General features: G+C 41.7%; 1 protein-coding gene across 4 annotated transcripts in view; it reads left to right on the plus strand.

Moving 5' to 3' along the window:
- Window positions 1–8,006: 8,006 nt before the first annotated feature.
- Window positions 8,007–15,154, plus strand: part of FEM1C (fem-1 homolog C) — a 43,943-nt gene continuing 36,795 nt past the window's right edge. For 2 of the 4 annotated variants that reach the window (XM_049873618.1, XM_049873619.1), the window contains exons 1-2: window positions 8,008–8,310; window positions 9,143–9,880. In XM_049873618.1, the coding sequence (XP_049729575.1) occupies window positions 9,337–9,880 (544 nt within the window). In that variant the 5' untranslated portion in view covers window positions 8,008–8,310; window positions 9,143–9,336. Of the gene's footprint in view, window positions 8,311–9,142; window positions 9,881–15,154 lie in introns of all 4 variants that reach the window. The other 2 variants (XM_049873617.1, XM_049873616.1) reach the window with 2 other exon arrangements.

Raw genomic sequence — 15,154 nt, forward strand, 5'->3', positions numbered from 1 at the left:
TATGTGGTCTCCAACTCCCTGCTTGCTTTCCTGTCCTATTATCTCTTGTAAGACAGAAGATGGTGCAGGCCACACCCTATGGAAACTCCCTTTACATTGAATCAGGGATGTGACCTTAGTAAGGGTATTACAATCCCACCCTAAACCTCTTTAACATAAAATTACAATCATAAAATGGAGGAAAACTACACAATACTGGAAATCATGGCCCAGCTGAACTGGTACACACATTTTTGGGGGGACTTAATTCAGTCCATGACATTCCACCCTTTGCCTCCCCCAACTGCATCCTTGCAACATGCAAAACGTATTCATCCCGTCATATCATAGCAAAAGTCTTAACTCCAAGGCCAAGATTAAAAAATTTCTCTTCATCTATGAAATCTAGAATACAAGTTATCTGCTTCCAAAGGTACAGGGCAAAACAGGCACAAGCTAGACATTTCCATCACAAATGGGAGAAAGTGGAAGAAAAGAAGGGATAACAGACACCAAGCAAGTCAGCAGAACACATTACGTTAGCCCTCAAGGTTCTGAAAACAATTCCCTGTTCTCTGAGACAATTTACACAATGGCCCTAGCCTCCAGGCTCTAGGTATTGGCTACACTCTGGATTCTGAGTGTAGGCTTCTTGCACCTGGGCTTCAGCTCCACCTTCTAGGCCCACTGGGACAGCAACTCTGCTTCCTCAGCTTTAGGCACCATTCTCCTAGTCCATCTGAGTGATGACTCCACCTTTAGAAACACCAGAGGCCATGGCTCCAACCTTTGAAACCCCAGAGGTCCTGGCCATACTTTTTGAGACTGACGCACCTCAGCTTCTTGTGTTCCTTGTTTCTTCAGTTTCTGCTTCCTGTGGCCTCTCAGCCCTCAGGCCTCACACCTGCATCTGCCCTGCTAGGGCAAGTGTTCCGAAGTTTTGTAGCTCTACCAGTAAGTGCCTAGAGGCACTCCACTCCACCAAGAAGCCTCCTGTGCACAGGCATTCAGCTCTCTCATTCTGTGGGTTGGCCCCAGTGCTGTCTGGCATTGGTCTTCTGGTTCTGCTGCTGTCGGTTCTCTGCTGCTGCCAGTTCTGTGCCACTGCACATTCTCTGCTGCTGCTGGTCCTCTGCCACTGCTGCTGCTCTATCCATTCACAGTTTCAAAACCACTTCTGCATGTCAGGTATCTTTTAGAGAAGGACCCTACTCTTGGTACCAAATTCTGTCTTAGTTATCTAGTGCTGCTTTAACAGAAATACCACAAGTGGATGGCTTTAACAAAGAGAAATTTATGTATTCACAGTAAAGTAGGCTGAAAGTCCAAATTCAGGGCATCAGCTTCAGGGGAAAGCTTTTTGCCTCTGTCAGCCTTCTCATCAATCTATCCCCAGACTAGGAGCTTCTCTGCACAGGGACCCCAGGTCCAAAGGACGTGCTCTGCTCCTGGCACTGCTTTCTTGGTGGTATGAGGTCCCCCTGTCTCTCTGCTTGCTTCCCTTCCCTTTTATCTCTTGTAAGATAGAAGGTGGTGCAGGCCACACTCCAGGGAAACTCCCTTTACTTTGGATCAAGGATGTGACCTTAGTAAGGGTGTTACAATCACACCTCTAATCTTCCTTAACATATAATTACAATCACAAAATGGAGGACAACCACACAATACTGGGAATCATGGCCCAGCCAAATTGATGAACACATATTTTGGGGGACATAATTCAATCCATGACAAGGGGCCTGCCAAAGACTCTAAACAGCAGCTCTATCTGCTACTGGCACTTTAAGCACAATTGGATCAGCTGGATCATATGGCCAACTTGGTAGAGACTGAACATATTACAGAGCCTTCTCTTGTTCTGGGCTATACTCAAAACAAGCAGATTTTCAAGTCACTTGATAAATAGGCCTGAGTAGCACACCCAAATGAAGAATATGCTGCCTTCAAAATCCAAAGAACCCCCCAGGCATTGTGCATCCTTTTTACTTGTAGTAGGGCCTAGATGTAACAACTTATCCTTCACTTTAGAAGGAATATCTCTACATGCCCAACACCACTGGACTTCTAGAATTTTCACTGAGGCGGAAGGTGCCTGAGTTTTTATGGGATTCATTTTCCTCCTCTAGCATGCAAATGTTTACCAATAAGTCCAGCATTGACACTTCTTCCTTAATAGGTCCAATTAGCATCGTGTTGTCAATGTAACAGACCAGTGTGACAACTTGCAAAAGGGAAAGGTGATCAAGGTCCTCTTGGACTAAAGTATGACATAGGGCTGGAGACTTGCTACACCACTGAGGTAGGACAGTGAAGGTGTAGTGCTGGCCTTGCCAGCTGAAGGCAAACTGCTTCTGGTGTTCCTTCTCTCAATTGGAATTGAGAAAAAGGCATTGGCCAGATCAATAGCTGCCTACCAGGTACCAGGAGATGTATTAATTTGTTCAAGCATTGAAAGCACATCTGGAACAGCAACTGCAATTGGAGTCACCACCTGGTTAATTTTATGATAATCAACTGACATTCTCCAAGATTCTGTTTTTTGCACATGCCAAATAGGCGAGTTGAATGGGGATGTGGTGGGAATCACCTCCCCTGCATCCTTTAAGTCTTTGATGGTGGCACTAAGTTCTGCAATTCTTCCAGGAATGTGGTATTATTTTTTATTTACTACTTTCCTAGGTAGGGTCAGTTCTAATGGCTTCATTTGGCCTTTCCTATCATAACAGCCCTCACTCCACATGTCAAGGATCCAGTGTGGGTGTTCTGCCAGTTGCTGAGTATATCTATTCCAATTATGCATTCTGGAACTGGGGAAATCACTACAGGAAGGTTTCAGAGACCCACGTGACCCACTGTGAGATTAACGTGAGCTAAAACTCCATTAATAACCTGACCTGCATAAGTCCCCACTCTGATCGGTGGGCCATAGTCATATTTTGGGTCCCCTGGAATTAAGTGTCAGTTCAAAGCCAGTATCCAGTAATTCCCAAAAAGTATGATTATTTCCTTTTCTTTGAGGAACAGTCACTCTCATAAAAGGCTGTAAATCCCTTTGGGCAGGGCTGGGAGAAAGGTTAACAGTTAAAACTTTTGGCAGTGTAGTGGAGTCCTTCCTCAAGGGGTCTCAGCCTCCCCTTCATTCAAGGGGTTGTGGGCCTATAAACTGGCTTAAATCTGAGAATTGATTGAGGAGCCATGACACTTATGCCAGTGATTCAAATTAGACTGCTGTTCACTTGATCTAGAATTCTTTCACTTGTACAGATCAAGCAAATATTAGTAGATTTCCCATCTATTTCACTCCTAGGGACACCATGACTAAGTAGCCAACGCCATAAGTCCATATGAATCAGACTATTCTGATTGTTGCTTTCACTCCACTGTCCGTTATGGTGGAAATCCTAGTGGCGTAGTGGTCAAGAGTTATGGCTGCTAACCAAAGGGTTGGCAATTCCCATCCACCAGGCGCTCCTTGGAAACTCTATGGAGCAGTTCTCCTCTGTCTTATAGGGTTGCTATAAGTCAGAATCGACTTGGCAGCAGTGGGTTTTTTGGTCCATTATGGTAACCACGCCCACATTGTCTCTGTCGACTGAGTGCCACTACTTGGCCCCTACCACCATGGGGTGCAAAGTCCACTGTTGTAGTTAGGAGTCTTAATTCAGTTAGGGCAGTTCCCATTGTCAAACCTGACTTACTTAAAGTAACAATCACAGCAGTCTTCAAGGATCCTGGGGTTCAATTCACAAATTTATCCTTCACTATTGCAGTGAAAGTTATGTCCTGGGCACTCCATGTGTGGGTCTATGGATCTAAGCTGATAAGCCTTTGGATACCTCCTTCTACCATATACCAAGGCAGGTCTGCTACTTCAACTTGATTTAGTGTAGGCTACCACATAATCCATGCATCAGTAAACCAACCAAATAAACTATTAGATCCTTCTCCAACCTCTGAGGTGAAATATTGAATGAAGAATCTGTGTTTAGTGGGCCCATATCAATAAACTCAAACTAGTCCAACTTTATGTTCTTTGCACCATTATCACTCCCCCTTAATAGCTATTCCCACACATATTCCTCAGGTTTCTGTTTGTACATATTAGAAAAGTCAAGCAGTTTTTTTGGAGTGTAGTGTACCTCCTCCTGGGTCACACTTTGTACTTTACCTCTTGGAGGTCACTGGGACTATAGTTATAGATCTGGAAACAAAAATGGGTGGGCAGGTGGGTCCTGGAAACATTCAACAATGTCTTGTAAGGTGGTGTCCTAGTTGATATGTCAGACAAAGGCTCTTCAGATACAGTTGGGTTAATTTTATCGGATGGGTATGTAAGGGATAATGATTTTATTGGGGAGGGTGACTTAGCAGACAAAGATGGAGTAATCTCTTCAGATGGCAGCAAGAGGGCTAGTTCTGTTAGCAGTGGTAATTCAATGGAATTTAGGGGCTTAATGTCCTAGTCATCTAGTGCTGCCATAACAGAAATACCACAGTGGGTGGCTTCAACAAAAATAAATTTATTTTCTCACAGTCTGGTAGGTTACAAGTTCAAATTCAGGGCATCGGCTCCAGGGGAAGACTATCTTTCTGTCGGCTCTGGAGGAAGGTCCTTGTCCTCAGTCTTCCCTTGGTCAAGGACCTTCGCAGGTACAGGGACCCTGTGTCCAAAGGACACGCTCTGCTCCTGGTGCTGCTTTCTTGGTGGTATGAGGCCCCCAACTCTCTGCTTGCTTCCCTTTCCTTTTATGTCTTGAGAGATAAGAGGTGGTACAGGCCACACGCCAGGGAAACTTCCTTTACATTGGATCTGAGTAAGGGTGGTGTCACAATCCCACCCTAATCCTCTCAACATAAAATTACAATCACAAATGGAGGGCAACCATAGAATACTGGGAATCATAGCCTAACTAAGTTAATACACACATTTTGGGGGGGGATATAATTCAATCCATGACACTTAATATCCCCAGTTTCTTCATTGTTTGCCCATATGTCCCCAACCCAAGTTTCAGGGTCCTGTTTTTCCCAATCAGTGACTTCAATTTAACTTTACACAACATTTGAGGTTTGGAATTCAGTTGGCTTTGTAATTCTGCCACTTTTATGATAAGACTGTGGATTTGATTTTTGGCAATATCAGCTCTGTTACTACATGAAATATGCTTTCTTTCAGGGCACAAGTGGCAGCTTTGAAATCTTTTATGCAGCACTTCAGCTGTGACTCCTAAGCCTAGAGGTCATCTCTTTCTTTCAACACTTTGACTAGTGAAAGTTGGACCAACCAACCAAATTCCCTATACTGCTCATTCTGATATAATCATAGAAAAGTATCAAACATGCAATCATCATAAGCCTAGTTTCTCCCCAATACTTGGTCTACTGTTAGTGATATTTTGTATATTAATATTGCCACATCATGCCATGGATTAGCAGCATCATCTTTACCACTGGAGGCAGAGTCAACAGCACCTTTACGACTAGTCAGACTTGAGAACTAACATGGAAAACTCATCCTTACAATTTTACTTCTCTTCTGGTTTTTTTTTTTTTTTAAAACCACTCTTAGTGTCAAATGCCTTAGGCTCGGTTCTCTGGAAAAGCAAAACCAGTGAAGCATATGTATAAATGTATACACACATACACACACACACAGATTTATCTCAAGAAAATGGCTCATGTGGTTTTAGTTGCCGGCAAGCTCCAAGTCCATGGGTAAGGTGTTAGGCTGGAGGCTTTTCTTGACTCACATAGCTGCAGGGGCTGACAAACTCAAGATCGGCAGGTAGGATGGCAGGCTGCTGGCTCAAGGTCCAAGAACCGGAGGTCAGATGATGAATTGGATGCAGAATCTGGAGCAAGCTAGTGAGATTTGCCAGAACGTCCATATATATGTTGGGTGCAGGCCACGCCCCCCAAGGAAATTCTCCTTACTCCTGATTGGCTGATCACATCAGATCACATCATGGAGGATGACTACATCATTACATAACATTACATAACTCCAAATTACATCATTTCATAACTGCCAAACCATTGAGAATCATAGCCCAGGCAAGTTGACACAGAACCTTGACTATCACAGATTGTAAACATGGGAAATATTTGGAGTATGTAAGGAAAAACAGGAGTCCCTGGGTGGCACAATTGTTAAGCACTTGACTACTAGCTAAAAGGTTGGTGTTTCAAACCCTTCCATAGGCATCTCGGAAGAAAGACTTGGCGACCTGCTTCTGAAAAGTCACAGCCTTGAAAATCCTGTGGAGCAATTCTACTCTGCACACACGGAATCTCCATAAGCCAGAACTGAGTCCACCACAACTAACAACAAGAAAGGGGAAGGAAAAAGAAGAAATATACGAACATTATTTCAGTTTTGCAAAATAACATAACCTTCTGGACAGACGTTATAAACGAATATGTAAAACTGAAGCTGATTATGATTTGTGTAAGATTTCTTTTAATGTTGTATGGCTTCTAAAATAATGATGGTGATTGCATTTAAGATGCTGGGGGTTAGATTGTCTACTCCAATATTCTTTCTTCAAATGGTATCAAGTAATTCAAGGGGCTGAAGATCTGTTTTTCAAAAACTGTATTTTCCTATCATGATTCATCTTACATGTCATTCTCAAACACAGTTGAACTCTTCTTCAACCTAGTATAATTCATTCCATGTCTTAACATCACAGATTCCAGATATTTATTTCTTGCTTCATGAGTTAGTAATTCCTTTCACTTAGATTAACTTAAAAAAAATTTTTTTATTGTGTTTTGGGTGAAGGGTTGCACAGCTATTTAGGTTCCCATTCAACAACTTCTACACAAATTGTTCTATGACCTTGGTTAAATTTTTCACAAAGCATGGCCATTCACATTATTTCCATTCTGGTAGTTGTTTCCCTGCCCCCTTACCTTCTTTTCTTTGTTTCAAAGCAATTTTTGACCATTTGGTCTCATACAATTTTTTTAAAGGAGAACAGTACTTACTGGTGATATATATTGTTTTGTGAGCCAATGTGTTGTTTAGCTAAGAGGTGATCTCAGGAGTTTAGTTCTTTTTGATATTGTTGTTTTGTTTTAGAAATTTGGGTTCCTGTTCCACATTTTCCTCCCATTGTATCAGGATGCATCTATTGCGGCTATGATGAGTATGGTTGCTAGTGGCAGCCAGACACCATCTAGTTCTTTTGGTTTCAGGGTAGATGGGGCCATGATTCTATTCACTTTTCAGCTTCCTTTCATTTCCTGGTTTTATTATTCAAGGCATTCAAGAACTTGACCTTGTTTACCTTATACTGCTCTTAGGTTTTATCACTTCCCGTAGTCTTACTGTTCTAGTCTGTATTATTAGAAAGTTAGTCACGTTTGGCAGCCTTCAAAACGAATCTCAGGTTCTGAGTTTCTTGTGCAGCTTTATTTATTGTTTTGAAGTCTAATTGCAAACTTGGTATTAGTACAGGACCTACTACAGGAAGGGAGCCCTGGAGGTACAGCGGTTGTTAGTTCGAATCCACCAGCCGCTCCTAGGAAACCCTATGGGGCTGTTCTATTCTGTCCAATAGGGTCGCTATGAGTTGGAATCAACTCGACCACAATGAGTTTGGCTTTTTTTTTTTTTACTACAGGGAGAGAAGAGACTACTCTGGACGTGTTTATGTGTGTGAGAGAGTAATAATGATTACTACCTTTCTGGGGGATGTGGAAATGGGACCCAAACAATCCTGAGAACAGCCTCATGAAAAAAGCGCCAGAAGTCAATAGCAACGCGTAGAGAACCGCGTACGCTCATCAGCCTCCGGCCCCGCTGGGCTGCGCGGCCCCGCCCCCTCACGGCGCCACGACTCCGCCCCCTCTCTCTGTCCCAGCCGCGCCGCACGCAGGCGTGTCCTCCGCGGAGCTCGCGGCCCCGCCCCTACGTTCCGAATCGCCCCGCCCCAGCCGCCCCGCCCCGCCCCGCCCCGCCCCTAGGCGGTTGCTCGCGGCGGCCGCCGCCCTCCACCGGCCCAATGGTGCGGCTGCCGCGTCACTGATGTGGAGCGGTGCTTAGTCTTGTCCGGCCCACAGCCCGCAGCCCCATTACACCATTCGCCGCGGCAGCTGCTGCAGCCGCTGCAGCCTAAGCAGACTAGGAGGGCAGGAGACGGTGTGGTGGGGCGGAGCGAGCGGCGCGGCCGGATTCTTTCCTGTGGGGCGCGGGGTATGGAGGAGCTGTGCCACCGCAGGCGGAGAAGGGCGGCCCGGGCGGCGGCGGGGACGACGGCGTCCTTTTGAAGGGGGCGGCCCGAGCCCGAGCGGCCAGCGGCGGCAGGAGGACTAGCCTTCGGGCAGGTAGTGACGGCGGCGGCCCGCCCGAGCCCAGGCCGCGGCCTGAGGCGTTCGCGGGGAGGCCGGGGCGGGAAGGAAGGGCGCCCCTGGGAGCGGAAGGCGGGCTGCAGACTGGAAAGCGTAGACTTGTCGGCCGGTCGGGAAGATTCGTGGTCTATCGGGGAGCTTGGGGAGGGACTGCCGTGGCTGCAGAAGGTGGAGGTGAAGGTTATGTAGGGGCAACTGCTTTGGGGATCCCAAGGATCCCTTGGGGGAGATCAAAATGGGGTGGGGGAAGTTAATGTCTAAAAGGCGGCCGGATTTCCTGAGAGTTTTAAAGGAAAGAGAACCTTTCGGGTGAGAGCTTTGGCGTTAGCTGGCTGAGGTTTGATGTGTCTGGCCCTTTTGTTCCTTCTCGAAACCTATCCTGGCCACAATGAGGCCTTCCAGCCTCGCGCCCTTGGCCAGCTCTCCTCTGCAGATGCGAGAAAGCAAAACATTTCTGAACCCGCGCCGCGCCTCCTGCCTCTTTCGGTTGTACTCTCCTTGGGCATATGCAAAGCAAAACTAGAACAAAGCTTGACTGGTTGGAGCTGGAGGCGAGAAAACCAGTTGCCTGTAGTGTTTAAATTTTTCTTACACAGGGAAGAGACTGCGTCCCACCAAAACATTTGGGTCTCTGTGTGTACCCTTCTGTATTTTCCCTTCCCACCTTTCTTGGGGGGGCGTAGTAGTCCCTAAAGTGTGACCTCCCCCCGCCCCCTTCTCTCAGAAGTAGAAATTAAGAAAACCTAAGCAGTGTTTTTACCTTTACCTATGGGAGATTCAAAACTAATTTTTTTTTTCCTTTTTCTAGTTTGGTGATCTGGTTGTCAGATGTTGGAAGGCAATAGGACAGAACATACATACTCTACGTGGTTTTATATCCTTTTTGGGTGCAGTCGTTAACATTGAACTTTGGTTCCTGTAACTCTTGCCTGTGTCTCTAAGAGTTAAGCTGGAGCTTTGCTTTGAAGGATAAATAAAGCACAGCCTCTCAACTGGACATAAATGGATCTAAAGACAGCAGTATTTAACGCAGCTCGGGATGGTAAACTCCGGCTTCTCACAAAGTTGTTGGCAAGCAAATCCAAAGAGGAGGTTTCCTCCCTGATCTCTGAGAAAACAAATGGGGCCACACCACTCTTGATGGCAGCCAGGTATGGGCACCTTGACATGGTAGAGTTCCTCCTTGAGCAGTGCAGTGCCTCCATAGAAGTTGGGGGCTCCGTGAATTTTGACGGTGAAACCATTGAGGGGGCTCCCCCTTTATGGGCTGCTTCTGCAGCAGGACATCTAAAGGTGGTCCAGTCTTTGTTAAATCATGGAGCATCTGTCAACAACACAACTTTAACCAATTCAACTCCTCTTCGAGCTGCCTGTTTCGATGGCCACCTGGAAATAGTGAAGTACCTTGTAGAACACAAAGCTGATTTGGAAGTCTCAAACCGACATGGGCATACGTGCTTGATGATTTCATGTTACAAGGGACATAAAGAGATTGCTCAGTATTTACTTGAAAAGGGGGCAGATGTTAATAGAAAAAGTGTTAAAGGTGAGTTCCGCTTCTTCATTAAGTCTCTACTGCTTGTTTTCAGGAAGTTTGATACATAATATAAGCCAACATTGAGAAAGCCAATATTGACAAACCTGTTTTGATTAGGTATTCCTTCCAATATAATTTTGTTGAGTGTTTCTCTAATATTTGATAATACATTGAACAAGTGCCATTAAAAGATATCTGTTTCTATGTTAAGCAGCATTTTCTCTTTTATTCGGAGTAACTTCAAGATCTGGGAAATGGGTTTCCCAAAGTTACAGAGCCTTGGAGTTAATCTGAGCCCTTAGCTTGTCTTCAGCCTACCTGGGAATATACTTAAATAAAATAATTTTTCTCAGCATTTTTTTTTTAAGAACAACCTTGGAGTAGAAGCTACTATATTTCATGAGTTATCCTAATGTTTGTCCTAAGTAGGAATTTCATTTGTTATTCTGTGGGGGATGGCTAGGCCAAACTGACCTGGAAACATTAATATAAATAGAAAAGAAGAAAATTTGTTTCTTTATTCCATAGTTATTGTGTGGTCAGTAGAAAATCCCTTTATAAAGAACATGTATTAAATATAGCAAGAAAGAAAACAGATTTTTAAAACAGCTTCAGTACTGAGATAGCAAAACAAAGACTAGGTTAACAAATATGGATTTGTTGGCTAGCAACAATATAAACATCTTTGTCCAGAAAAAGAGCTCAGGTTTAAGATTGTGTGTAATTTTCATTGATTATAATAAACTAAAAGCAGCAAATGATTAAAGAATTTTTTAGAACTTGTAAAAGCAGTTGTTTTGAGAGCATAATTTTTGACACTTGGAAAGCTTATTTTCCTTTGACAAATTCATTTATACAGCAGAAGATAAATTCATTTGCTAATTTTACAAAACTCTTAAAATTTAAAGTAGTATACAAAAACTCAAACAGCACAAATTGGTTTATTTATAGTATTTACAGTGAGAAGCAAGTCATAATACTCTTGATTTCTAGACCTCAAGCCCACTGGCAACTACTATTTACAGATGTTTGTGTATCCTTCCAGAGATAGCCTATGCGAATACAAGCATGCATGTCTGTGTATCTCCCCCTCTTCCTCCCCCCCCCCCACTGTTGGGGTGATACATACCATTCTGTGTCTTTATTTTTTTTAACCTTTATTTACCTTGGATGTCATTCAGCACCAACACCTGTAACTAGCTCATTCTGTTTAATGGCTGCATAGTATTTCATTATATGAATGTACATGATATGAGACATGATTTGTCTAGTCCCTATTAATGGACATTTAGGTCACATCAGTACTTTGCTAATACAATGTCACTGTGAATATTCTTGAACAAAAATGTGTCTTTGCACATAGCTGTAGTATAATACCTAGAAATGGGATTGGTGACTCAAAATGAGTATGCATTTATAATTGTGATAGTGTCTGATTGCCTTTCTGAGAGGTTAAACCACCCAATCATGGGTACTGTATAGTTACTGAACATATTTACTGAAAATCGTATATATATATTTTTAAAAGGTTTGTTTTTAAAATGATACAAGCTCATGATTTTCTGTAAAATTTTGCCAAAGGAAGTGTAAAATCTCATAAAACCCCATCACTCAGAGATAATTCTTCCAAAGACATTTTTGAATTTTGCATACAGATAATATGTATCAATTTTATTTTATATATTATTCTATAACCTACTTTTTAAGGTTAACAAATGTTATCTTTAATGTCACTAATTATACCTCTTTAATTTCAATAGCTGCATGTTCTTCAATTGATGAGTTTTATGTTGCTTCTGGCTTTTCAGTATGATAAAAAGTATCTCTGTAAACATTGTTTCTTATATATGTTTTGTTTGTTTCCAGTTATCTTCAGAGATAAATTGGTGAAAGGACAGCATGGCTTTTAAAATTTTTTTTTAAACAATCACCATTCTCTTGAAGAATGTTCATTTTAAGAGTGAACAAATTGTAGCTAAATTGACCATGTTAATAATTGGGTATGCTTTGAAATCATAACTAGAAGAAATAAGAGAAGGATTAAAAAGTATGGCTGCTTGTTTAGGTTTGTCGGATTTTTTTTTTTTTTTTTTTTACATTCATTGGGCTAATGATGTACAGATTGTTGATAAACTCATATGTTTAAGTCAAGTTGAGGTATATTCTAAATTCTTATGTCATTGTAGAGATGAGTACTGGTATGTATTTCAAAGTCGGAAACCCTGGTGGCATAGTGGTTAAGTGCTATGGCTGCTAACCAAAGGGTCGGCAGTTCGAATCCGCCAGGCGCTACTTGGAAGCTCTATGGGGCAGTTCTACTCTGTCCTATAGGGACGCTATGAGTCGGAATCGACTCGACAGCACTGGGTTTGGTTTTTTGGTTTTTTATTTCAAAGTTGCTTTATATACTTTTGGAGATACAGTATATTAGAGAACTATACTGTCAATAGTTCATATTTTTGTCAGCACTTTTTCTGATAAAATGTGAGCAGTACTTAACTTGATTACCTTTGAGCTATTTCAGCAGAATGTTCCCTTTATCACTATCATCTCATAACCTTGTATGTGAGGGTGTGATGCTCCTTGTTTCAGCCAAGTGGTTTGCTGATTCTGTCATTTTTTTTTTCCAGTATCAATATTTAATATTTATGCCTTAAAAAAAAACATGTAACATGAAATAACAATTTCATACCAAAAATTGTTTCCAGGTAGCCTCAATTTGATATATATGTGTATAGTATCTTTATCTTTCATAGACCTCTGGTGGTACAGTGGTTAAGAGCTTGGCTGCTAACCAAAAGGTTGGCAGTTCGAATCCACCAGCCACTCCTTGGAAACCGTATGGGGCAGTTCTACTCTGTCCTTACAGGGTCGCTCTGAGTCGGAATCAACTTGATGGCAGCGAGTTTCTTTTTTGGTTAGTGCCTTTTAATTTCGACAGTGATTCTTAATGAATATGGGGGAAGATTAAGGTACACATGCACTGTTCCTCCCCACTGATCCTGAAGCTTCCAATCTTTGGTATTTATTCTCTCAACTGACTCTTTGGATTCTTTATGGGCTATCAGGTAATAAAAAAGCAGGAACCAGTTAAAACAGTTGGGGACACTGGAGAAAGATCTGATACAGCAGCAAGACAGGATTTTTTTCCACGCTTTCCCCCCATCCAAGAAGTAGAAAAGACTGGAAAAAACCAGGGATAAAATGGAATAATTTCTTAAGAAAATATTATATGTCATTCATTGGAAATTGTTCTGAAGGAGGATAATATCAGGAGATTGTGCGTGGTCTTAATAAAATGCATATGATTTGTACATTCCATTACGTTTTAACAGGCTGTGGCATTTCAATATATTGTTTAACTTCTTTCCATTACTTTTTAACAGGCTGTGGCATTTTGAACATGTTTTAACCTAAGGTGGAATTCATTCATTAACTGAGAGAGCATTTATTGAGTCCCTCAGTGTGCCAGGCTGTTAGACTTAGGATATACAAAGATGAGTAAGACAAGATATCCAGTCCTTGATTCCCTGCTCTTGAGGAGCTAATGTTTGATCGAAGAGACAGGTTCATAAGCAGATACTTAAACCACCATATGGTAAGTGCAACAGTAGTATTTTCTTCTGTTAGATACTTGGAAATACTTTATCTCCAGTCAGCTCATTACACAAAGGGTCAGTAAGTTTCTTCTTTTCCCACAGCATTCAAAAAAGGGAGAGAAAACTTTGAGCTACTTGGGAATTCTTCTCTAGTTTAACAGTCACAGTAATTGATTTTTGAGGCAGGAGTTGGTTCCTATTTAAAACTATAGACCCCAAATCAGAAGTGATTAGTGAAGCCCTTCTCAGAGCTATCACATGGATCTCAAGCACTTCGTTGTTAGTCATCTTTGGCTTTAAATTAAAATACATAGAAAACTTATCCCAATGTTCAACTTCCTCCCCTTCTTTTTTTGGACTCAGAATAGGACTTTACAGATCTCTAATGAAATTACTTAAGCCTTCAATTCTGCTTTTACATCCAAAGTCTTCCAGGATTTAAGGAGATAAAATGCTTCATTCAGTACTACAGATGAATGCTTCAGTATTATAGACCAACTCAGCCCTGTGTTGGGATTGGGAGACTGGCCCAGAGGACACTCTGACTCTGTTCACCCTCTTTGGTCTATTACCTTAGATATCAAAGGTAATTAAATAAATTGGTAATAAGATATTTTTCTGTAGGGAAGGCATTGTGTTGGACATTGTTGATACCATGAGAAGATACTGGATATCACATTTATTAACTGCTAAAGGAATAGCTACAGGATTTTAGAGGCAAAGTGTATGCTGACCAGGAATGCTTCATGGAGAAAGTAGAACTTGAGCTGGGCCTTTAAATGATTGTTGGGGTTCAGATCTACAGAAGAAATTTGGTAGTTTTCCAGGCTTAGGAAATGGCATGCGGGAAGGCACATAGTGAGAAATATACTTGGAATTGGAAAAATTACAAATATGCAGAATTAGAAAATAGGCGTATTTGGACCAAAGGGGACTCAGGGCTAAGATTATAAAGAACATTAGATTCCAGGTAAAGGAGTTTAATTTTATTTTTTATGCAGTGGTGAGCCAGTGAAATTTTTTCTGCAGAAGAATAATTGGGATTTTTTTTTTAGAGAAACCCATGTAACTGTATTCTGTTCCATTGTGAGCTCTTTGAGGCTAGAGACTGGTGTTTGTATTCCGTGCAGTGGGAAGAGTGTCTGGCTCATACCGGGCATTTGGTAAATGAGCTTGTTAAATGAATGTGTTGAATTTAAGAGGAAAGATCATAAGCTCTTTGATGGCAAGAAATATGTCTTATAGTCCTTTCTGTAAGGAAATAAATAATACATGAAGACTTAAAGTAACAAAATAAGAATTGTAAAAAATGAGCCATGCAGATAGACTTCAGAAAAGGGAGAAATCCATATAGACACGTGACAGATATAACTTGTATTGAAAGGGCTTGAGGGAGAGCTAGTTCAAGCAGTTTATTTACTTTTTTATTTTGGAAATTTTCTAACTTGTACAAAAGTGTAGAGAAGAATACATTGAACAACTGTGTACACAACACTTTGCTTCAACAGTTACCCACATTTGCCAAAGATTTTTTTAATGTATTTCTCTTGTCCCCACTTTCATTTTCTGAAGTAGTTTAAAGCAAACTATTTCTCTTTCATAGGAAAGGCATTTTCAGTTACAGGTATAGTCTAGCAAGGAAATGTTTTAAAAGAAAATCCTATTTTTTTTTTCTCGTTATAAA

The sequence above is a fragment of the Elephas maximus genome, chromosome 2, assembly GCF_024166365.1.
Source record: "Elephas maximus indicus isolate mEleMax1 chromosome 2, mEleMax1 primary haplotype, whole genome shotgun sequence".
Classification (NCBI taxonomy): domain Eukaryota; kingdom Metazoa; phylum Chordata; class Mammalia; order Proboscidea; family Elephantidae; genus Elephas; species Elephas maximus.